The following is a 24819-nucleotide window of genomic DNA, read 5'->3' as shown; positions in this document are numbered from 1 at the left end:
CACACACAGCCCCACACCTGCGTCCAGGGCCCAGGGCAGCGGGACGGGGATTCTGACACCCACAGGCAGTCTCTCATTCCTCACGGCATCTTGAGGGTCCCTGTGCCAGACTGAGACCCATCCTTCCTCTTCTCGGGGGCAGTGGCAGGACCAAGGGGCGTGGGGTAGGAAGCAGGCTGGCCACAGTGGCCTGGAGACAGAGGTCGCGCTGAGCCCACCGCGACAGCAGAATGCTGAGGGTGGGCGTGAGGGTCCAGTCTCATCAGAGACCTGCAGGCTGAGGGGGTCAAACAAGGCCCCTGTGGACAGTGCATGAGGGAGGGGCCTGGAAACGGGGCGGGGCGGGCCCCGGGTAGTGCTCTCACGGCTGCAGGGCTGCTGCCAGGGAAGGTCACCAGAGGTAATAAAATGGGGACACAAGCAGGGAGAAGTGAGTGTCGGGGGTGGTGCTTACACTAGTCCAATTGGGCCCCTGAGACCCAGGAACTCTGAGGGGCCCTGGGCAGGAAACTCACCTGCCCGCCCAGGAGAGCCAGAGGGAAGGCGTAGCCCACAGCCCACAGGAAGGGGCAGGACAAAACGGCAAAAGATGCTGGCCCTCAACGGGGCCTGCCAGGGGAGGTTTATCCTCCACCCGGCTGGAGACCTCCCCTCCCTCCTCCCCCAGGGAGCCTGAGGCGGCCCACGGGACAGAGGGGTACAGTACAAAGATGTAATCATAGCCCGCGGCTGCGGGCTCAGGGCCACAGCTCCTGATCCCGTCACAGCAGTCATGGCGTTCCCGCCAGGCAGGGCTGGATGGTGGGGAGGGACCCCAGGGTCATGCAGCCCCTCGGCGACCCCTGGCTTCAGGATCAGAGTGTCAGCACCAAACACACAACTGATGTCAGCCAAAGAGGTGGGTGGGGAGGGCTGGGACCCCCAAGACCATGCCCAGCCCCACAGTCTGTTAGGTGGGGAGAAGGCTTCCGGGAACAGGGCTCCCTCTGGCGAGGTCCAGGGCCCTGGAGAAAAGGGCGGAGGCGGCAGCCCCTCGAGGAGGGCTGAGGCCGGCAGTGGTGGAAGCGGCATGCACCTGGGCGCACCCTCCAAGATTCTCTGGGTGCTGGGAGGCTGCGGACCGCGGGTCAGCGCAGGCTCTGGTACAGGTAGGCTGAGGTGAAGAGGGCGTTGACAGTCAAGCTCACGGCCAGGAGGCCCCGGATCAGCGAGGGGGCTAAACGACCTTCCAGAGAGAAAACGAGAGACCTGTGAGCAATGTGGGGCTGAGGTCCCGCCCCCAGGGGAGGCGCTCCCGGGCTGAGGCCCCGCCCCCAGGGGAGGTGCTCCTGGGCTGAGGCCCCGCCCCAGTTCTTTCCGGGCACCCAGAGGCCTCCCCATCTGAAAAGACCCGGGAACGTGGGGTCACTGGTTAAATTCTGACTCCTTTTTTTTTTTTTTCGGCTGTGCCCCGCAGCTTGTGGGATGTTACTTCTCTGACCAGGTGTTGAACCTGGGCCCTCAGCAGTGAAAGCGGAGTGCTAACCACTGGACCACCGGGGAATTCCCAAGTCCTGACTCCTGGAAGATACCTCTCTTCCTGACCCTGTGCCACCAGGCAGGTACCGGGCTAGGGTGGCACACACCTGCACCTTGCCATGGGGTACACCAGCTTTACAGACAGGACAGGACGAGTACCCTGCCCAGGCCTCAAAGGCGATAAGCTGCTGACTGGGGTCCCCCACCCCAAGCTGATGCTGCGGGGTCACATCCCAGACCCCACCTGATTTGGGAGCAGCACCCATTTCCAGTCAGCTCCAAATGATCATTACAGGGAAATCCTGTCAACATACATGTCTCCCACACATCTGGAGGGGGTACCAGGAGCTGACTGCTGGGCTTTACACTGAACTGGGATTTGACGTCACAGCCTGCCCCCATCCCGCAAGCAGAGGAGCCAGGATTTGAACCCAGGCAACTCAGTGCCCTGCGCAGCCTGCAGCCTCTGCACTGGCCCCCAGGGCGCCCACGCTGACACCCTCCTGGGGAACTTTCTCCCAAGGTGAAAGTGTTCTGTATCTGTTCTGTCCAGTCAAGCAGCCACAGGCCACACGCGGCAGTGGAGCGCCTGCAATGTGGCTGGTGCGGCTAAGCAAGTAGATTTTTAATTGTTATTACATTTCAACTGTTAGATGTAAAGAGCCACCTGTGGCCAGAGGCTCCTGCCAGAGGCTCCTGTAAGAGCGCAGATGCAGACCCTAATCTGAGTGGGGATGCTGTCACAGACAGGTGAGATGGGTGGGCCATCTCACCCTCTTCTGTCACCCAAGAGCCCTCGAGGGGCTGTTCTCGGACAGCTCTCAGGAGGTGGCTGCAGACCCGGAGACCCCGCGCTACCCTGCCCCCCTCCCGCACATCACACGGGGTGCAGACCTCGCCAGGTGGGGGCCTCCTCCGCGCACCCTCTGGTGGTCGTGTCCACCACACAGGAGGACGACCGGGACGAGTCGTCCTCTTTCTTGATGGAGCGGCTGCTGCACGTGCTGCCCCCCTCCGGCGCTGACTTCATGTCTGCAGGGAGAAGGGGCGTTTCAGTGGGAGCTCACGGCTCACCCCCAGGGACAGACGCAGGGCAGCTCCACCTCCAATCCCAGGATGGTCCTCAGACGCGGCCGGCCAGCCAGCCCTGCCGGTCCCAACTTGCTCGGCCCGCCCCAGGCAGTGGGCAGTGGGAGGCCAGGTCCTCATTCAGGTCCTGTCCGTGTAGCTGCCGTGAAGGGAGCTGGCTTTAGATCAGGAGCAACAAACTCAAACACCGCCAGGCGGTAGAAGACGACGGCCACAAGCGAGGCTGTGGAGGGGGCAGGTCAGTGGGGCAGGGAGTGGCAGAGGCTGGGGCGTGGGACCTCAGCCTGCCCTTCTACCTGTCTGGCCCAGCGTGGCCAGATCTTCTGATATAATACGAGACACAGGAAATCCACACATTCATGTGAAAGTTCTAGATTTTAAAGGTTGAGGCCTAATTTTAAAAATTCTAAAATGCTTTGTGGAAAAACTTCATTTGAGCAAAACAAAAACATCTGCAACCAGATGCAGCCTGATGCATTTTTGACCCATCCCAAGGAACAGAGGAGCCTCCAGGTCAATTGCAAAAGAAGAAAATAAAATCAGCCAAAAAAGGGCAACGTCCTGGAGGGTTCAAGGTCACCAGAAGCCAGGAGAGCCAGGCCAGGGATGTCTGGACTTGGGAGAGTGGCCACACAATCAGATAAGAGCCAGGACAGGCCCCGTGTGACCTCTTGATGGTGTCCCCACCGCTGCACACTGACCAGAGGCCTCCCATGGCCCGCTGGGCTCTCCCGCCTCCGAGAGGGTGGTCAGAGGGCCGTACCCACGGTGTGCTTCGTGTCCCGCGCCGGCTGCCTCTGTGGGACGGGGGGCGGCTCGATGGTGAAGAGGCTGCCATTGCGGGGCGAGTGTTCGTCGGAGCTGCTGGGGGTGTTAGGGGCCTCCCCAGGGGGCGACGGGAACAGCAGCAGCTTCTGCCCCTTCAGGTTGAGCCGGGCAGGGCTGATGAGGGGTCTGCGGTGGCGCAGAGAGCCAGAGCTGGAGGCCACTGAGCCGGCCACGGAGGGCGCTGGGGAAGGGACGGGGGAGGAGGGGCAGCTCCCCGACAGCAGAGAGAAGTAATCTGGAGGGTGGGAGGATGACAGAAACAAAGATGACGATATCGTGTCAATGTCTGCTCTAGTTATAGGACCGGCTGTGGTCCTGGGGCTCTTTCCTGTATTGACCCAGGGAGAAAGGCAAGGCTGGGCCTAGACTGGGGGGCAGAGGGGAGCCCTGCTGAGAACTGAGGTAGGAGGGGCCTGCACCCCACCAGGCACCCGAGAGAGGGGAGAGGATCCCGGAGCCTCAGCCATGCCCCCTCTGCCCCCTTCCCCCTGACTTCTATCCAAAGCCCCTGGTTCCTCCCTCAGCTGAGAGCAAGGCCCGGGGAGAAACCAACCCTGGAGACCTGAGGTCAGCGACCCTGAGCCCCGCTGACGCCGGCACCCCAAGTGCCGCCTCCATCCGTCACCACTGTAAGGACGACAGCATCGTAGCTGATCCTAGAAACTCTCACGCCCATTTCCCAGAAGAGGAGACTGAGGCACAGGGCGTGAAGCACTTGCCCAGGGCTGCACAGCTGGGAGGCACAGGGTTGGGGTTTAAACGTGACCCCCTCTGGGGGCCCGTCTGACCCCAAAGCTCACGCTCAATGTGGCTGCTGTCCCGCCCTGCACACGCTTTGGAAACGCCGGCCCACGCGCTGCCCTGCCTCAGGCGGCTTCCCGGTCACTCCTCTTGGCGTTCTGTCCTCCTCACCTGAAACCGGAACCTCTCTGGATCGGGACACCTGAGACGGTGGGCGGCTCCCACTGAACAGATACCCTGAGTCTGGAGAGGAAAGAGAAAGGCAACACAGGTCCCTGCGGAGGCAGGGCCCGGGCTCCAGCCCCCTCCCCCCCTCACACGGCTGCTCTGCCAAGACCGTCACCCGTGTGGAGCTTTCACGAGGGCACGTTCCCACCTCGCAGATGAGGAGGCCGAAACCCACAGCAGGCCGCACGGGAGGTCGCATCCCGGTACCTGACCTGAGCCTTGCTTCAGCCGTTTGGAGCCCTGCCCTGCTCCACTAACCCGTCACCTGACCACCTGCGCTGGGCCCGCTGCCCCTTCCTCAGCCAAGTGCGCCCCAAGGGCAGGGGCTCCATCTCATGAGCCCCTTGGTCTCCCAAGCGCCCTGCTGACAGCCGAGCGTGGAAAGAGCCGGCGGCCTCCACGTGCCCGCGTGGGGGCTGCTGCCCCACTGCCCGAAGGGCTCGGAGGGGTCCGTCGGCCACAGAGCCCCGCCTGCCCCTTCCACCCACCGGTCCGGGGACACAGACCCAGGTCAACCCCCAAGTGACTGTGTGAGGATGGCCACGTGGCCCAAGCACAGCCGGAGTCCTTTCAAGAACTGGGGAGGGGCCTTCCTGCTGGGGCTGAGCTGCAGGGACGCAGGGGTGAGGCCTGCAGCGAGAGGTGCAGAGGCAAGTAGAGCAGAGAGAGACAGACGGGAAGATGGACCCTGGTACTGCGCCCGTGCCCTGGACCACCAGGGCCTCCTGACACCTGAGCCAAGGACCCGCCCCAGCAATGGAGACTCCGGGATCCCACCCTGAGACCAGCCTGTGTTCCACAGAACTGCTCTGCCACCCTCGGGGAAGGGGGCCTCCTGAGCCCTTGCCTCGGGCCTCCCAGGGCAACCGGGAGGCTGCCTGTTGACACAGAGAACTCTCTTCTGGGGAAGGGCCCAGCTTCCGGGCCCTCCAGATCCCTGGGTCCAGGGCATTCCATGTCCACTCTGCTCCCCTCCCCCCGGCTCCAGCTGCTGTTCACGGAGCGCCTGCAGAGGCCCTGTCCGTCAGCCCCAGGGCCTGAGCTGGGACTTGCCGGCCACGGGCTCAGGAACTCTGCTGAACAGCCATTTCCAGAGGAGGGCAGGCGGCAGCCACCCTCCACCAGCAACACGGCTCACATTCGGTGACACAGAAGTCCCTGGAGTCCAGGTCTCCGTACCCCTCGGGGCTCTCAGCCCTTCAATCCCAGCCTGAAGGCCTCAAACACTCCCCACCGCTCAGCTCACGAGCTGTGTCCAGCGAGCCGTGTGTCCTGCACTGTGGCCCACCCTCTACCTACGAGGACGCTGGACTGCATACAGCAGACGCTGGGTCCCGGAGGGAAACAGGTCCAGAGGGGTGTCGGACTGGAGGGGGAGGCCCCTGCTTGGGGGAGCTGCTCAGGGGCTTAAGAGAGACACTGCACGTCAGCAAGCCCGGCTTAACCAAGATGCCGCCCACCTTCCTAGAGGCTGGATCCTGCCGCACAGCCCCGCACCCCAGGCCGCACCCCGAGGGTGAAGCAAACCCCGTGGGCACCGGGTGGCTTCCCAAGGTGAGGAGGGTCGTCACGGAAGACCCTGCTGGGGAAGGAGAGGGATGAGACAAAGCCTCCGGTGACAGGGACCAGGTGCTGGTCACTCCGGGGCTCCATAAATGTAGCAGACCTGAACCGAATCCCTGCCCTGTGGACCACACAGAAAGGCCGGGGGCAAAATTCCCAGCCCCCAGTGTCTCAAAACAACGGCAGTTAATAAGAACGGTGAGAACGGTGATAAAAGACAAAACCCCACGGGAGGGGACATGGACCCACCGGATGCCTTTAAATACACCACCCGGTTTAACCCTCACGACCACCCACAGAGTGGGTTCCACCACTGGCCTCAATTTTTTTTGAGGGCAACTGAGGCTCAGCATGGTTAAGCCCCTTGGCTAAGGCAGCCAGTGAGTGGACACAGCAGGGTCTGAACCCAGTTCCGCCCGTCTCTACAGCAGAAGCACCACCACCCACCTCGGGCTCAGCCAGAGTGCCCGAGCCCGGCTGCCCCCAGCCCCGCGCTGCCCACCACGGCCCGAGCGCCACTTACCTGCTCGCGTCAGAGAGGGGATGGTTCCCAGTGAGAGGGCCCGGCTGAGGCGGCCGGGCAGCGAGGAGGGCGAGGCCCGGCGGGGAGACCGGAACAGCTGCTGGTTGGCAAGTGGCAGGAAGCCGGGCGGGGCGGGGATGAACAGAGCCGGCGAGGGGCCTGCGACGCTTCGGCAGGGGACGGCCAGGCTGTGGCCGGCGGGGAAGAGGCCGGCAGAGTCTCCCGGGAAGTACCTGCGAGACAGAGCCCAGCGGGCATGGGAGAGGGGACTGGGTCAGCCCCGGGGGCCCCCGGAGTGGCCTCCGCACGGCGGGCCCCCTCCCCTCCCACGGTGCGAGGTGGGGCACGAGTCGGGGTCCCAGAGGAGGCGTGTGTTAGTTGCAGCAGAAAAGCAGTCCGACCACATTCACGCCATTAGGAGCGGGTGGCTGGGAGGTGCCAGCGTGACCCACCCCTCCCGGCATGCCCCCTCCGATCCCCCTCAGCCTCACAGCAAACTAGGTCCACTACGAGTCTCGGTATTAAAGTGACACTGTCGCCCTCGCCAGCCTCACGCCAACCCTTCACCTCGAAGCAAAAAACGCCCAGCCCTGCGCTGGCCGCTCAATTGGGCCGACGGCCTTGGGCTCCTCCGCGCCGCTACCCGCCTGGTGCCCAGAACCTCCCGGCAGCGGCCGAGCTCGGGGAGCCCCTGCTCCCCAGGGCCCGACTCTGGGAGTCCTGCCGCTGCCCTCTGGTCTCAGACACTCCTCGAAAGCCCCTGGAAGAGCGGGGCGGAAGGCAGCCAAGCTTGGGAATATCTGGGAAGAGGCTCTGGCCGGACACCAACTTGAACTTAGAAAGACCCGTAACGATCGCAAGGCTGCCCGAAAGACGGAAGGTGACAGTGTCTCTTTAACTCGAGAACGGTACAGATCACACAACAGGAGCCGGTGGCCCCAAGCCAGAATATCAACCATGCTTCTGATTAAGGCAACCGATTACAGAGGGGGAGGGACAGAGACAGTTAATACATGATTAGTCCGCCGTCTGGACGGAGCTGCGGGAGGTCCAGCCTTACCTCGGTCCCCAAGGGACAACTGAGCCCATGGATAATGTGCCGATGGACGGGCAGGCGGGCTCAGTCCCTGCAGCAGAGCCGGGGGGCTGCCTAAGGTACCCACCCCGTGCCCACCACGACCTTGAGCTCGGGGCACCGCTGGCCAATATCTCCACGCCACTGATTTCCCTATTTCTCATCCCTGCCCCTCTCTTTAAACAAGTTTTATGAGGAAAGTGTGGGGTCAGCTGATGCCCTCCTGGAGAATCGCGTGGCCTCCTTAAAGCCTTCCAAAGCACCAGGAAGCCACCTGGACTTCAGAACCAAGGCCGGGGCCCAGTGGCTGAGGGACACGGGGAAATCAAGCAAATCTACGGCGGAGTCTGGGCAACCTGGCTGGCCCCAGGCTGGACACGCCTGCATTCCACCCGCTGACCCATCCTGCCTAAGCCCGTCTGACCCCTACACCTCCTTTCCCCCAAAACGCCTGCGGAAGGTCCTGCCTCTAAATACAAGATACGATTTTGTGCTGTCATTTTAGAATGACATACCGTTTGGCAGGACAGACGACCTTGAGGAGTGGCCTGCAAGGTTGGGGGACACTAGGCACGACAGTGAAGGGCGGTGAAGGTGCGCTGGGACCTTTGGCCAACTCGCTCCAATCACGCACGAAGCCCCGCCCCCTGCTGGGGCCTGCACCTCCCAGAGGACCCCATCCGCCCTGTGCAGAAGCAGCCTGATGAGGGCGGGGCACGTGGGCCACGGGGGCGGGCACGCCCGGGCCCTTCCAGCGGGTGGCAGCGCGACTCTGCCTGCGCTGGGCTTCCTGTGCCGCCCCACCGGGCAGCCCACAGGCCAGGCCAGGCCGCGAGTCTGCCGAGGGCCACCTGCAGTAATTGGCAAGTAAGAGGAGAGGGTCCAAGTCGGGCTGCAGGTTTCAGAGGTGGCCAGCTGGGCCCAGGAGAAGCTGGGTCTTGTCAGCCCTTTCCTACGCTTCCCAGATCCTGCTCACACCTGGGGCTGCCCCGGAGCTTATAGCCTGAGTCTCTCATCCACCCGGTACAGGTGCTTTCCCAATCTCTGATGCTACTAAAAATGGTGGCACCGAGGGGGAGACGGTTCTGTGGTCTGACCCTCTCACTGGGACACGCGGTGGCATCACTCAACTAGCAGATCCTTGTGAAGCGCCAAGCGTGAGCCCTTGTCCTGGTTCCGCAGAAGACAGGCCCCAGGAGGCCCGTCAGAGGAGCCCCATCTCCGCCAGGCTCCCGAGCGCTGCACAGGGACCGACACTTCCTCTGGCGAGGCCCGCCCAGACCGCCTGTGCCTTCAAATCCCATCTCAGTGAGGCCCCGGCCCGGATCCAACTGTGTGTGTCCGCCGGGACACAGGGGCTCCAGCGAGGGGGCGGGCGGCTGGCTGCACTGCCTCCCATCTGACACTGAGGGGGACCTTTGATTTTCCAAGCCAATCCCAGGCCAAGCCGGGAACAACAGGAGAGAGGACTGCATCTTAAGCAGCAGTTTATGGAGACGAGGAGAAGCACGGGCCAGCAGGGCGCCCGAGGATGGTGGGCCCTGAGCCGCTTGGTGCCCGCGCTGCCAGCTCCCAAACCTGGCCCGAAGCCCCCGCCCCCGGCACAGAAGCCTCTGGAGGAACGTGAAAGAAAAAAACCAGAAAAGACGTGGTGCCTGACGCCCACCGGTCAAAGCAGGGCCCCGGAGGCATTTATTGAAAATACAGCATCAAAAACACTACATCTATGGCCGGGAGTTGCGGTTACAGTAATTGGAGGATCACTAGACAATCATCCACGTCTGCACAAGAGAGCACGGGACACTCGGTGACAGCTGCAGGCAGAAGGGACACGGGCCCCTCCCGGCGGGCTCCTGGGCAAGCGTTACGAGTGAGCCTGCTCGGCCTGGGGCGGGGACCCCAGAGCTGGAGGGAGAAGACGGCCCCTTGATCCCAGATGGTCTGACTGTCGTCCCCAGCGGAGGGGAGAGAGGCCCCAAGCAGGGCCGACACGTTCCCAGGTAATAAGCCACGATCCCAGTGGTGCCCGCACTTCCTCAGCTGTCGCCAGTAATGTCGGAAGGTGCTGGAATATGCTCTATGTAATGAAACTTTAAGGGACAGGTGGGTGATTTTAAAACATCACACCAAACACTAAAGAGGCCGGGAAGCCTTCCTCGATGAGCTCCATCTCAGCGACACGAAGGTGTCTTTCCGTCCCCACTAGAGGGCAGGAGCGACACCTGCTCAGCAGGTTCCTGGCCAGCGAGAGAGCTGGTTAGGGTTGTTATAAATAATTAAATACACACGTACGCACAGATGTCCTGCTTCTACTCAACACCAAGAAAAACAGTAATTAGCATCGCGCTGCCAGCTTCCTTGAGAACAGGAGATTCCAGAGGGCAGGGCACACACAGCCAACAGACACTGGCTCCCCGCCTGGTGCCCGCCGCGCCTTCTCCCCGAGGCTGGCCGCCGGGCCGAGGGACGGCCAGCCCACTCCCCCTCTGCCTCGTCAGCGCCCTTCCATCTCACGCTCCACCCGGGCGCTCCCCACCCGGGCGCCGAGGGGTGAGTGGCGAGGGGTGGCCGCCTCGGAGCCCGAGAACCCGAGGACGGAGGGGCCTGGGCACGACTCCTGTTCCCCGGGGGCTCTGCGAGGGGCCTGAGCCGGGCATGCTCCACCTGCCCCTCAGGCTCAGCCAGCTGGCCGCCCTTTCCTGAGTGTGACCCGCACACGCGTGTGATCCGCTCTTGCCTTCCCTGGGCTCCCATGTGTACAGCGGAGGGGTTGGCGCACTTGGGGCCACACCTGGAGGGGGCTCGTGCCTGCAGCGAGGAGTTGCAGGACCCAGGGCCCTGGAGGGGCGCACGGCCTTGGTCCAGCCTCCTGCCACGGCCCTGGGAGGGCAGCCCCCAGGCTGGGAACTGCCTCAAAACGTGGACGGCACGTCAGCCTCCAGAGCACATCCACGCCAAGGTCAGCACTCAGGGGCCCTGGAGAGGGGTCCAGCTCTCCACCCACAGGCAGTAAACAGGCTGGCACAGCAGGGCCTGGCCCAGGGAGAGCGAGGCTGAAGCCCTGTGGGGTCTGCGGCTGCCCTACAGGGAAGTGGGAAGCAGGAGCTGTGGTGCCCTCCCTGAGGGGCTCTAGGGGCCAGGAGGAGGGCAGTGACAGGCCAGAGAGGGACAAGGTGACAATGACCTGGTGTCATGGGCCTGCGTGTCCCTTGGGCTCCTTACTCCATGCTAACCTTGGGCAGTTGGAACACTTCCCAGGCATCATACTGGAGGAAGGGGGTGAGGGGAGGAAACTGGGGACACCCCTGGTATGGGGGGAAGGGAACAGGGCCAACGAGAGCAGTTCAGGCCCCACGCTGCCTGCCAATCAGGGCCGCCTCGGCCCAGGAAGCCTGAACCCCGGTCCCTGCAGGGAATGAGTGGAGGGCTTGGCCATAAAGGTTGGGGTCCTGCCTTTCGAGGGCAGAACCCAGGGGCTTCCCAGGAGAGTGGGCAGAGTGTGTGTGCCCAGGTTCTGCCTATCTGGCTCACAGTGGTGCCCAAAAGATAGAGAAGTAAAGGAGAGAGTATTTAGAGCTTAGACCTTCCCCCAGCCTGGGCCAATTCTCACCACGGCCTGGCTGTTAAGATACCTGCTGACCACAGGAGAGGCAGGATTTCCTCCTGTCCACCTTGAGAAAGGCCTCACCCTACACACTCATGGTCAAGGCCTGTCTGGGCCTAAGAACTGCACTCTCCATTCCTGGGGAAGGAGGCTGAGGGATAACAGGGTCTCAGAGCAGGGAACCCAGGGGGCAGCCCTGTCTCCTCCTGGTTTCACCAGCTCCACGGGGCTTACAGGGCAACGGGCAGGACCAAAGGGACAGACCAGAGAAGCGACAGTGGGACGAGGTAGGGGACTCTGCTCTGGCCCCGGCTCAGCAGCACCTGCCCATGCCAAGCAGCCCGAGTGGTCAGGCCATGCGGCCAGGGCCCAGCCTGCAGCCACCATCACCAACCCATGTCAGGGGGCCCAGAGGCACGGCAAGGTGAGAGGAGAAGCAGGCAGCAGGCCTGCAACCCTCTTCCCGTGGTGTCAGAGCCAGGAAAAGGGCCGTGGCCAGTGTGGGGTGCCTGGAGCTGCCAGCAGGAAGCCACGGGTCAGAGGCAGGCAGCATGGGCGCTGCCCGTGTTCCAGGCTCAGGACGGTGAGGGGGTCTTTGGCCAGAGAGGTGGAGGCAGTGAGCAGCTAGAGAGCACTCGGTGGGCTGGGGGCCTGGGCTGGGGAATGGCTTGGTGGAGCCAGAAAGGAAAGGGGGGCAGGCCTGACTCCTCGGGGAAGTGGAAGGGCTGGGCCAGGACCGGGGGCCCTAGGCTGGGCGGGGCCGGAAGTGAGGCAGGTAAGAAAGATGCAAGACAGAGGAGCACTGTCTGCGCTGCGGGCAAAGCCCTGGGCCTGTCCGTCCGTCTGTCCTCCCCCCGCAGTCACTGCTGCTTCTCTGACCTTCGGGGCCGGAACCTCCGTGGGCCCGTCGCCTTCCTCGTGGCCACGGCTGCTGTGAAGCCCACCAGGCAGCACAGGGACGTGGTGCTGAACTTGAGCGTGTCCAGCCAGCTGGGCGAGGCAGCCTGCAGGTACTGCTCGGCCAGGTGCAGCGCCAGCAGCAGGGCCCACAGGCCAGTGGAGAAGGCGTCGATCCTCCGGAGCCTGCGGGGAGAGCGGGAGTGAGGGCCCAGCGAGGCGGGATAAGGCGACCCCTCCCACTCTGCCACCTTCATCCACCCCCAGCCCTGCTCAGAGGACAGAACCCAGGGCCATGAGGAGAGCGTGGGCCTCTGAACGCCGCTTCCAACAGTTACAGGCCGCATGACTCCGAGTCAGTGTTTCTCTGAGCCTCAGTGTTCTAGTCTGTACGACGGGGCTAAGGAACCTCCCTCAGAGTCACTGGGAGATGATGTGGACACCGTTCGGTACAGGGTCTGCAACCGCACGGGGAAGCAGAGCAAAGGCCCAAGGGCGCCCACTCGACCTCCAACAGCCCGTGAGGCAGGTTATCATCAGCCGACTCCGCAGATGAGAAGCCTGAGGTGGAGCAGCGAGGCGGTGTGGCCCCAGTGGCCCCTCAGAGCCCCGCCCCTCCAGCCTGGAGCTCTGCTCCCACCGTGCCCCGCCCGCCCGCCCCCCCACGCACCTGAGGCGGCCGGCCAGCAGCATGGCCAGCAGGCAGGTGAGCAGGCCCAGCCCCACGACGCCCATCTGGTGGCTCTGCCCAAAGGCCCAGGCCTCGTGCAGCTTCTCCGCCGCGTGCTTGGGCAGCAGGCCCAGCAGCTGCCGCCAGCCCTCGGTCCCAGGGGCTGTGCTGTTGTCAGGCGGGGCCGAGCCATTGCTACCAGGCGGCAGGGCCGGGGGCAGGGGCGCCCCCGGGGCAAAAGGGTTGCTGGTGCCGTACAGCGCGGTGGTCAGCAGGAAGGCGCAGGCCAGGAAGGCGAGGGCTCGGAGCACGATGACCTGGAGCGGGGCCTTCACCACGGACGAGCAGAAGCTCTGAGGGAGGGAGGGAGGGAGGGAGAGACTGGTCGGCAAGAGGGACAGAGCCACCGACACCCATCCTGGTGCCCACTCTGTGCACGGGGGTCTGGCCGGGGCCCACCTGCCGAAGAACCCACCAGTTCCTGGTGATCAGAGACGCCCTAAATTCTCACACCCTCTTGGCTTTGTTTCTGGTTCACCACTGGGTCCCATTACTCTGTCTCATTTCTGGGCCGTCACCCCACTGCGAGCTCCTGTGAGGGGAAGAGCCGTGCTGCCACATTCTCCACAGAAATCCTTTTGAAGTGATGGTGGCCTCTTCTTTCAAGCACGTTTTTTTCAATCGTTTGCAAATTCTCATAAAAAATTCCTACTGCGGCTCTAACTGGAATTGTAATAAGTGTACAGATAACTCTGGCCAAAATTAAGTTTAAAAAAACAGCAGTAAGTTGTTCAGTCTGGGAACGCGGTGCAGAGGAGGAAAGCAAGGGTCAGAGCATCCCACTGTGCAAGTGGGCGTGTGGCTGGCGCGTGGCTGTGTGGTCGGGGGCCTGGCTGCAGACTGGAAAGCACACACCAACCAGTCAGCGAGATGGCCACAACCAGAGGGCGCCTCCGGGGACCCAGGGTGTGGGTGGGAGTTTCTCTGGGGAGGACGGATTTTACTTCTAAACCCAGTTGCTACTTATATCACATTCTTTAAAGCCAGGACATTCCAGCATCTGAGTACAGTGATAAAAATTAACGGTGGTTTTAGCCAGCCAGTCCTGGGCTCAAATCCTGGTGACACCACACACCAGGTACGTGGCCCTCTGCAAGTGACTTAACCTCCCCAAGTCTGGTTTCCACGGCGCCTTGGAGAGCACGCACCACGAAGGCGCTGGGAGGAACCCACACAGGTGCTGGCAGGTGCCCAGGCTCAGCAGGGCAGCTCAGAAACCCCTGTCACGCACGCAAATAACTAACATTCTCCTTAGGACCCCTGCTCCGCTCCGTGTCTGGGGACAGGTTGGGATGTGGCCCCACGGGACAGTTGTTGCCCCAGGGAAAAGGGCCTCAGCTCTGCAGAGCTGCCCCCCAGTCGCTGGCCCAGCCCTCTGGGAAGGGGTTTCCTGCACAGACCCCAGGGCTGGGATGCCTGGAGTGCCCCATGGACGCCCCTCGGACCTGCGCGTGGGTCTGGTCGGCCTCCCGGCGCCTGAACTGGTGGCTGAGCAGCAGGGCGCGCAGCTGGCGGTTCTGGTGCTTGATGTAGTGCTCGACGGCCGCCTGGCACGGCCGGCACAGCTTGTACATCTGCTCCAGGTGGTGCCGGTACACCTCGATCTCCTCGTCATATCTGCCCTGCGGAGGGAGACAGAGGCTCAGGGTCTCCAGGGCGCGACCGTGTGCGAGTCGTCCCCAGTCTGCACCTGCTTCCCCTGCTGCCCAACAGGACAAACGGCTGGGAATGAGGGCCGCCCAGAGGCCGGGACACAGCAGGGCCCTCAGCTGACAGCAGACACTCCAGCCAATTCTGTCGCTCCGAAGGACGCACCTTGAGGCCAGAGTCTGGGACGCGGCCCCTGCTTCAGGCCCTGCTCCCGGACTCCAGAGCTCCAGGAAGGCAGGTGACCCACGGGGGAAGGTAGCTCTGGGCTGACACCACCTGGACGCGGGCAGATGGACAACCCAGAGGTGGGGCTGCCTCCGCCCTTAAGCCCAGTGGTCTAGAAGACACTGGCGAGCCCCTGGCCGGGCCAGGGCCCTAGCAGAAACCAAAGGGCCTTTACGTTTCAGGAACAGCCCAGGAGACTCGAGTCCCCTCCCACCCCTCCTCCCCCAAGAGATGCAGCAACACGCCCCTCCCTCCCTGCTTCCAGGGGAGGGCGGGAGGGTTATCAGTTTGATCTCTTGCTGGGACTGAATGTGCCAGAAGAGGTGCCCTGGCTGCCTCATCGCACATGCCTGCCCTTCTCTCTGCAGCCTCCCTGCCTCTCCCCTCCCAGCCCCAGCTCACCTCCATTTCCCTCCCTCCACCATTCCCAGGCTGGGCCTTGGGAAAGTCAGTGTCTCTGGGCTTCAGCTGGGATTTTCTCCTGAGGTCACGGAACCCCCAGACTGGGTGAGGTGACATCAGCTAGATGACAAGGCTGCTGGGCTCCACGGTGGACCCGGGGGAGGCAAAGCCCTAACACCAAGCCTCTCGGCAGCACCTGTCTCCCCTCCTCTCCCACAAGCCGGGACATCGTCCACCAACTCCAGAGCAAACTGCCCGCCAGCCAGTGGCTAAGACTGACTCAGAGGGACACGGACAGGATGGTCCAACAGGGCCCCAAGCTGGAGCCCAAGGACCCTACCTCCCCCTACCCAGGGACAAAGCCCTCTGGGCTGGCAGGAGCTGGGCTTTCCACGATGCTCCCAGGCTTGGGGCCCCCAGAGCAGTGACACGAGACAGAAAGAGCGAGAAGCGAGTGGCAGCTGAGATGGACTAGATCACACACGCGGAACACAGGGCCAGCACGGGGCTGGGGTGAGGAGGGGCCTCCCCTCCACTGCTCGAACCCCCAGCCCCTCCCACACCCGCTCACCTCGTCGCGCGGCGAGAAGGCGGCCAGCTGCTTGATCTTGGTGGTCTGGTGGTGACTGCACCGCCGGCACAGCAGCACCTGGCTGCTCACCCACTGCGGGGGCTGCATGGGGGCTCGGGGGCCTGGCGCGCCGCTCACCACGTGGTTCAGGTGCTCCAGGTACTGGGCGGGGATCGGCTTGTTGTAGTCGCCGTTCTGGGCGGGGAGGAGGACTTGAGTCAGGGGGAGCCCCTCCCTGCGGGCAAGAGCCTCCCCACGGGTTCGGGGGCCGGACGGAGGGCCCGCGTGCCCACACTCCACGGAAGTGGATCGCTAACACTCCCTTGTTTTACGCGCAACGCAGAAGCTCTTCTTCCAGAAAAACTTCACGGGAACCCCCAACACAGGCGATACGCTGAGGGTGCAGCCTGGATCCCGCCCCCTGCCCACACTCCCACCTGGTGTCCCTCCTCAGGACCCAACAGGGGCTGGCACAGGGGTTGGCAAACTCTGGCGATGGGCTGGCTGCCCACGTCTGTGAATAAAGCTTTCCTGGGCTTTATTCACAGCCACACGCGCTACACATGTCTGTGGAGGCTCTGCAGTGCCGAGCAGTCGCAAGAGACCGTGTGGCCTGCAAAGCCTGAACTCCTCATTGCCCGGCCCACAGAGAGCCTGCTGACCCTGGCCTGGTGCAAGGTAGAGATGGGCTTCAGAGCCAGAAAGATCTGGGTCTGAACCCAAACCTGCCAGTTTCAGAGCTGGGACTTTGCACAAGTCACCCTAGCTGCCCAAGCCTGTCTGCTCCTCCTCAAAGGAGGGGCCCAGGGCCCACAGGTCCTGGATGGGAGGGCCGCACCTCCTGGAAGCCGTTGTACTGTTCGCAGTGGGGGCAGTCCCAGCAGTTGCGGTTCCCATAGGGCACCACCGTGTCCTGGTTGCAGAACCAGCAGTTGACGACGGTGTGTGTCGGCTTCATCCTGTGGACGAGCAGAGTGGAATCAGCGGGAAGGCCTCCGTACCCAGGCGACAGGAGACCAGGGAGAGCATGTGGGAAGCGGGAGATGCAGGCAGGCGGAGGAGGACAGGACGCTGTGTGTCCAACGGCAGGACCTGGGCTTCTCCTTGGCCTCTGAGGCCAAGCCTCCCCTGAGCTGGAGATGCACCAAGAACCCAGGGCCAGCCAGGCCACGGGGCCGACAGGGACCAGGCTCTAGGACCACCCTCCATCCCCGCAAGGCCCGCAGACCTGGGCCTGTTCCCAGGATGCGGAAATGGTGCTCCCTGGGGAGTTTCCAGATGGAAGGCACCTCCTGGGCTTCACAGAAGTCCCCAGGAGAGCGAGGGCCAAGGAGGCCAAGGGGTAGGGACTGCAGAAGGCTGCTCAGCCTGGGGCCACCCCTCCCCAGCAGGGGGACAGGACAGGCTGGCCCCAGTGGCCCTTGCCGGCCACATGTGTGCTGACAGGTGGGGTGTGCGGGATAATCCCGGCCCAGACACCGACGGATCTGTGCTCTAGGGCCGGCCATCCATCTCCCTGGCTGTTGGGGGTGTGTGTGTCGAGGGGATTGGGGAATGGACATGGCAACTACCAAGCAAACCCCTCTAGTCCCAAGAATCTAAAACAATGTGGGCAACAGGTGGCAGCTGCTTGAACCCTGGGGTCCTGGCCTTGCCACTCCTGTCTCCCTACTCACCCCCAGAGTCCACCTCCAGCTCTGGGGGTGCCGCCTGGGCCTTCGCTGGGATGGGCAGCCATACCACACACGGACACCCCTACTGTCCACAGGACAGCACGGCCCCAACCTTCTGCGAGCCAGAGCCCCCGGCTCTGCCACCTTCTCCTCTCCCAGCCTCGGCCCGCATCTGCAAAGTGGGAGCGATCACAGAACCAGGGCATCTGCGTGTTACAAGGACCCAATGACACAAGACACGTAAAGGTGCTTCGCAACGCAGGGCGCTGGCTGTGTCACTACCCTGTCCCCGGCATTGTCAGGGGCCTGGAAGAAAGGCTGGCTCCCCGGGAAGCAGAGCTGCTGCTTCTGACACTGCTGATGCTTCCTGGCCTTGCCCTTGCACTGACCATGGGCAGGTTACTAGAGTCCTCCAAGCCTCAGTCTTCTCACCTGTCGACTGGGCACGAGACATGTCAAGTGTGGGAAGCGCTTACAGTGCCCAGCTAAATACCCAATAAATGACAGCTTACACGGGGAGGGCAGGGGAGGGGAGGAGAAAGCCCAGACAGAGACAAGGACATGAAACCAGACCTTGCAAGGAAGGGTCCCAGGGTCCACAGAGGGCACCTGCAGCTCCAGTTCAGGCCAAGGCCCTCAGAATGGACGACAAGGGACCGCACGTCTTCAGCATCACTGAACCAGAGGGCAAGGCCCAGAAACAGCAGCACTGGGCAGCGCGGCTCGTGGTCATGGTGTGGCCTTTGGGGAAAGTCATTTCTTTATCTGGCCGAGGGGGATAATGATAATCCCTGCCCACAAAAGGCTGCTGAGGGGATCGGATGGAAGGCACCTCCTGGGCTTCACAGAAGTCCCCAGGAGAGCAGCTGCCACCTGTCGCCCACGTTGTTTTAGATTCTTGGGACTGGAGGGGTTTGCTTGGTAGTTGCCATGTCCATTCCCCAAATGAGAGAACTTAGGAAAGCGCTGAGCTGGGCAGGTGATCAGCGGAGGCGTTTTGACAGCTTCACTGGGCTTCAGGCAAAGAGCAGGGGAAGGAGGCGGCTAGCGTATGGGAACCGCTCTGCTGAGAAGCCGGCACTTGGCATCCCTGGGCAGTTAAGCACCTGGCTTTCTCTTTGTTAACCTGTACCTGCTTCACAGGCTTCTCTGTTAGAGTGCATAGTGGTGTGTCCAAAGGGGTGACGAGGCAGGCCGGAAAACCTCTCCCCTCTGCCCCCAGGTTCTGCTGTCCTCGTGATGGGTCCCTCTGCCCCCTTCACCCCAGAAGCTCACCGCACCACACCCCGCCTCTGGAAAGAAGCCAGCAGAAGAGCTGGCAGCCCACGAATAAAGAGAGATGGGAAGGGAATAAAGACGACCGGTGGCAGGCGAGCAGGAACTGAAGCTTTGGTCCAGGGGGCCAGGCACGAAGCCCCTCCCGCCCAGGAAGTCATCATTTCTACCCTGAACCTCCAGCTCTGTTGCTAGGGAAGTGAGCCTGGCCTGGAAGGAGGTGGCAGGAAGGGGAGGCTGGGGATAAGTCCTGGTCCCTGGGCCAGCGGCTCTGGCTTGGTAATCCCTGCCCAGGGTTGGCGGGGTGAGGGTCCTCTCTCGCGGACAGGGCAGCTGCCTGCCACCTTGGCCAGCTGGGGGTCCCCGCGCCAGGAAGTCACCTCCCAAAGCTCCCAAGGGGTGAGCCCTGAAAGCGCGTGCAGGCCTGTGAGCGGCAGACAGACCAGCAAAGCTACGGGGAGCTGGGTGTGAATGTCAGCTCCCCAAGCACCAGTGCCGCTGCCGCCTGCCGGAAGCGTCACGCGCCAGACACGTGGATGAAGTGACTCACATTCGCGGGCTGCACTTGACGGCTGACCTCACAGCTCGTACGTACTGTCCCCACAGCCACGGCGCGGGCCCGGCCTCTGGGCCTGCACCCACCGCTACCAGGCCTGACGCAGGAGCCCTTGGGTCAGCCTATTCTGCGCCCACTTAGCCGGGGTCCTGCTGCTGCTCAGGGAAAAGCCCCTCCAGCCTGCTCCCCTCCTAGCCCTCACCCGCTTCTCCCGCAAGCCAACAACCTCCATCCCCAGTGAGGCTCTGGGTCAAAGCACTCTTCGTGGTGGACAAGATCTGAGGGGACAAGACAGAAGGTCCCTGTGACACAGGCAGGAGCAAGTTAGGTGGGTCCAGGCCAGGCCAGGCCACCTCAGGTGGAAGGTTGGGCCCCAGAGGGTGAGCGGCCGGGAGGGTCTGGAAGGTACTCACCCAGCTCCTGCTACCTGTGTGCTGAGCTCTCTCAGGCTCTGCGGGGGTTGGAGGAGGCCCGAGGCAGCCAAGGGCAGGATGGGCCCCTGGCGGGGAGCCAGGGGCAACTGCATGCTCTGGAACCGTCCCTCCACAAGCCCCAGACCCACAATGGGGAAGAAAAGATGAACACAGGCTCCCAACAATGGTATCACCCCCTCAGCCCCACACACGGACAGTTAGTTCCAACAGAGCTCGTGCCCTGGCATCCCACCGTGCCCTACAGGTCTGGTGGGAGCGGGGGGCGTCAGCTCTAGCCCACCACTGGCCCATCTCTCTGAGGGCTGCAGCTCCAGGCCCTTGGTCCAGGACCCTGCCAGGGGGTGGGCACCTGCTGTGAGCCCAGCACCGTGCCACATGGAAGAGACACTGATAGGGATCAGTCCCTGCTGGGGGGCGGGGGGGTGGTGCTCAGAATCTGGGGGAGGCCCAGGCGTCCACCAGTCTCCGCCAGGCCCTGAGAAGTTCCCCGAGAGGGTCTGGCACGCAGCCTGTGACCCTGGCACCACGTGCTGGCCTGGCGGGGTCTGGAAGATGGTCTCTGAGAGTCAGGCTGGTTCCCTTGGGGGGCCGAGAGGTCAGCCTCCAGCAGGGCCCCGAGGGGATCCCAGGACAGGCTCACAGGCGAGGGGTCCTTGTTGGACCCCACACGGCTCCTCACTTGCTCCTCTGTGCCCTGAGTGTTGTCCGATCCACCAGAGAGAATCCAAGGAGCAGCCTCCTGGGCAGCGGGACAGCGGCACCAAAGTGCAACTCAGTGCCACCAGGACCCAGCGGGCCTCCAGCCGCCCGCGCCAGCCTCAAGGCGAATCACACTTAGGCCCACAGCAGTCCAGCCAACACCAAGACGGAAAGGCCGGATCCGCCCTCGGTGGACCACACCGGCCCCTCAGCACAGCGCTGGCTGGGTACACGCTGGATCGCAGGGAGGCAGAGACGAGCGAGGCTCTCCACTCCTGACCCGGACACAAGGACGAGGACAACGACCTCACAGGGCAGCTGGTGACAGGTGCCATAGGAGACAGCCAACAAGTGGTGCATTTGCCGTCCCCCTCAAGAACGGGTTTGCCGGGCAGCAAGGCAAATGAGCAGGTGGCCCTCAAACAGATGGACTGCGGGCAAGGGGGGCACCACCCGGCATGCGTGCGGAGAGCAGGGTCCCCCCAGCCAGAGTGCGCAGCACCAGGAGAGCCTGGCAAGAGGTGAGCGGGAACCAGGGACCCTGGACGCCAGGCCGAGGCTTAACTCTTTTACCTGGGAGGCTGCATCCTCTCTGTTTCCAAACACCAGAAAGTGGACAATCCAATAACCACCTACGGGGGCCTCCAGAGGTCTTGAGTAGGGATGTGCTGGCAGGAGATGGATACGATGGCAAGCGGCAGAGCCTGGGGGTGGGAGTTTGGGTGGGGGAGGCACAGGAAGCCACCAAGACTGCCTGGGTACAGGGCACGCCAGCCTGGGGAAGTGTAACTGGGGCTTCCACCTGGCCTCCTATGGGTGCAGAGTGACAGCCAAGTTGCTCAGTGAGGACCCAGAGCACAAGGCTTGGTTAGGAGCTGAAGGGCCAGAGTGAGGCAGGGCTCTGCCGTTTAGCAACTTGGTGTCATAGGGCAGGAAGCCCAATCTCCCTGGGCCTCTGTTTCCTCGTCTGTAGAATGGGGCCAACGGCAGCTCCTGCCCCACGCCAGGTCATAACACACAGTCCGGTCAAGAGCACTCCGCGGGTGGGAAGCCAGGGTTGGCCCTGCCGGAGGCTCTGGGGACCGCAGCCCTTCAGAGAAGCGGGCTCTTCCCCCTGCTCCCCGGCCGATCCTCCGTCCAGGTCCCTCCATCGCTGTGCTGAGCCCCCAAACACCCAGCCGGCCAAGTCCATTTCCAGAAACAACTCTCCTCACATGCCCTCCCCAGGGTCATTCTAAACCCACGCTGTGGCCAAAGCCATTCCTCACTGTCACTGTTTCCCCCACAGAGGGAGAAGGGCTCAGCCTGGTCTTGCTTCTGAATCGTGACAGTGGCTAACTTATGACCCCCAGACAAAAGCCAGCGCTCTGGTAGAATCTCAGAGCCTCCTGGGAAAGGCCTGGTCCTTCTCAATCAAAAGGTCCCAATGCCACACCACGACTCTGGTGTCACGCCACACTGGTACCCTCCTGGCTCCCCTCGAAGCAGCTCACCCAACACTGCACCAAGGCCTCAGACTCCTGTCTCCGGGAGAGGGAAAGCTGTGGCTGGCAGCCCAGGGACCCCCAGGAACAGCCGCAGCACAAGACGGGAGCTTGAGGCACAGTGAGCAAACCCAGTGCGAATCTAGCCACACCAACACAAGTGAGAGCTGCAAAGCCTGGAGACAGGACCTGGCCCAGGCTCTGGTCCTTGGGCTGACATTCCCTGCCCCCGGTTAACTGGGAGGCAAACCGGGCTCTGGACGCACCTCTGCTGTCGACACGCTCTGGGAATCTGAGCAACAGCAAGTGGCATGCACCTCTGCACCTCAGCTCCCTCGTGCATAAGATAACTGGTTTGAACCAGTTGGTTCAAACTGGTTGGAAGCCCCTCCAGCTTCCAAATTTTGGGCAGAAGCTGGGACACGTAGAGCTGTGCGTTGTCAGGGACCCCTTGAGGCCACCCCCTCCTCAGCCTGCCAGGCTGGCTCATCCAGCAGACACAGCTGACGTCCCTCCTACCCCTTCCTCCCCCAGGAAGCCTGTGACTCAGTCACCCTCACTTCTTTTCCCTTTGGGTGAGAAGCAGTATACGGTGATGGCTAAGGAAGAACAGACATGCCTTCCAGGTTCAAGTCCCAGCTCCCCCACTTGCTGCCGAGTGACCGTGGGCAAGTTCCTTCGCTTCTCCCACCTAAGAGCTGCGCTTCCACATCCCCTGCTGAAGCTACAAGCCCACCCATTCTGTCTCCAGAATGTTCTCACAACCCCACCTTTTTCCCCTATCCCCTGGGAAGGTGGATCAAGTGGGTTGACAGTGGGGCTGCCCCTGAGGTCCTCCTGAAGCAAGAGGCCATTAAGCTTTTATCCCTGACCATGGAGACCAGCTGTGCACAGTGGGGTCAGTCAGCATGATCTCGGAGCCAGGGTCGGGGGTGGGGAGCCGCCACTGAACCCGCTGGGCAGCCCAGCCCGGTTTAAACACCTCTGAAGTATGTCAGGCTTGCCTGCTCTTGGAGGCTGTGGAGCCCGGGGGTCAGGGATGCAGGCTCCAGCGTCAGGATACTTCAGCTCACACCCTGACTCGTCTAGTTAATAACAATTTATGTAGCTCTTTTGTCCCTCAGCTTCTCTAGACAGAGCAGGGGTTGTGACTCCGAAATGGGCTTATGTGAGATTAGAACAACGCCCGAGACAGCGTATGCGGCTCAGAAACCACCGGCCGGTGTTCACGCGACCCAACGTGCCCCTGAGGACCAGGGATCGGGGCTCAAGACGGAAAGGAGCAAGGCCCGACCCCCGCTCGACGCTCCCGCAGGGTTTGGGGGCCCTGCAGACCCTGCATCTGGGCCAGCGCAGATCTCCGCGGGGTAGGAAGTTCGTACGTCAAGCGCTGGCTGTCCCCGCCCGCCCCACATTCCTGGGGTCCCCCAGCCCACTCCTCAGCCGCTTCCCGACTGGGGATCCCCAGCCCGGTTTTCCTTCCGGGGGCGGGGCGTGCACAGTGGGTCTCGGCGCGGGGACACACGGGCCGGGCCCCACCGCCGCGCCGCGGCCTCGCCGCGCTCACGGACTGCGAGGCGCGGGCGGCCCCGGAGCCGGCGGTTTTGGGAGGACAGCGGGCGGAGGGCGGGTGCGGGTGCAGGGCCGCGGGCGTGATACTAGCCGGCCGCGTGGGCCGCGCGCACTCACCTCCGTGCGATCCGGTAGAGCAGCACGCCGGCGGCGGCGCACGCCGTGACCCCCAGGCCGCCGGCCAGGCCGGCCGTTGGGTAGCGGGCCAGCAGCGCGCTCATTCCCTCCATGGCTCCCGGCGCGGGCGATGGGCTGTGGGCAGCGGCAGGCGGCAGGCGGCGGCGGTGGCGCTGGCGGCTGGGCCGAGGGCCGCGGGCGGGACGCGGAGCGGCGGCGCGCGCCTCCTCCCGCCGTGACCTTCGCCGCTTTGTAGCCGGCGCGGGCCCGCCCCCTGACTCGGCGCGCTCCCGCCGCGCAGCCAATCGGAGCGTGGGGCGAGCCTGGTGGGCGGGGCGCCGGCGGAAGTCATCGTACCGGCCAGAGCGCGCCCTCCCGCGGCCGGAGGGGGGAGGTGGCGCGGGGCCCGGCCCGGCCCTTCTTCGCTCCCGCTTCGCTCGCCCGGCGCCCCGACTTCAGCATCCCGGGCTAATAAGTCTTTCCCCGGCTAGTCCTGTCTTCCCAACGCCTAGCCAAACCGGGCCTATGCGCGCGACGCTGTTTTACGGCAAGTCGGAGCTTCTTAAGCCGCTTCCACTGAAGCCACTCCAATGGTCAAAAAATTAGTTTGCAGAAACATGAACCCCGCCCACTCCCGCCATAGGGAGGAAGGTAACTAGATCATGGGACAGCCACGCTACGGAACGTAATTCAACTATTAGAACGTCAGAGCTATAGGTATTGGCCTAGAGGGATGAAACACTTAAAAAAAAAAGCAACATGCACATTAATTTTGATAATACTTAAGTTTGAATAAACTCCTATAATATGTGTACGTTTATTGGAACAGACGATGGTTAACATTGAACTGCAAACAGCTACCTCGGGGGGGGTGAAGATTCACTTCATGAAAGTGTTTTAGTATTATTGGTTTGTGCTAAATTACTTTTATAACTTAAAAAAAAAGGAAGCTCAAGTTGGGAATATTTGTATTTAATTCCGCAGTATCTATTTCAGTGTTTCACAACTACTAGAGTTTTTTGAGGTCAACATTAGAATCCTTACCGTCCTGGACAGTGATGGGTGATTTAGCGGCAAATGTTTCCTGTTTCCTGTTGCTGGTTAATCTGTCCCACATCCTAGTCCTGTGCCTTCACCAGGAACTGCAGACAAGGGAGCAGGGCACGAAGCCTGGGCAGTGATGAGAGTCTGCCTGGACGCTCCACTTTCTTGTAAGTTAAGTGTCAGAGTAGAGGCTTTCCTTCGCTTCATTTCTGCTTTCACCACAAATGAATGAATAGCAGTGAAGCTTCCCTTCAAAATGTGAGGCGTTGTATTTAAGCACCATCCTCTTTCCAAGGAAGATTGTCTGCAGAACGTCCCACT

General features: G+C 62.7%; 1 protein-coding gene across 1 annotated transcript; it reads right to left on the bottom strand.

Annotated features, from left to right (window-relative positions):
• Positions 1 to 1127: 1127 nt before the first annotated feature.
• TMEM201 (transmembrane protein 201) lies at positions 1128 to 23567 on the bottom strand. The gene is made up of 11 exons (XM_065896565.1): positions 23455 to 23567; positions 16483 to 16603; positions 15645 to 15839; positions 14242 to 14418; positions 12737 to 13089; positions 12049 to 12252; positions 6491 to 6723; positions 4348 to 4419; positions 3371 to 3670; positions 2413 to 2550; positions 1128 to 1225 (listed from the first exon to the last, which is right to left on the bottom strand). The coding sequence occupies exons 1-11, from the start codon at positions 23565 to 23567 to the stop codon at positions 1128 to 1130; spliced, it is 2004 nt and encodes a 667-aa protein (XP_065752637.1).
• Positions 23568 to 24819: the final 1252 nt, after the last annotated feature.

The sequence above is a fragment of the Phocoena phocoena genome, chromosome 1 (genome assembly GCF_963924675.1).
Source record: "Phocoena phocoena chromosome 1, mPhoPho1.1, whole genome shotgun sequence".
In the NCBI taxonomy this organism is placed as follows: domain Eukaryota; kingdom Metazoa; phylum Chordata; class Mammalia; order Artiodactyla; family Phocoenidae; genus Phocoena; species Phocoena phocoena.
This window is presented reverse-complemented; position numbering and strand designations above follow the sequence as displayed.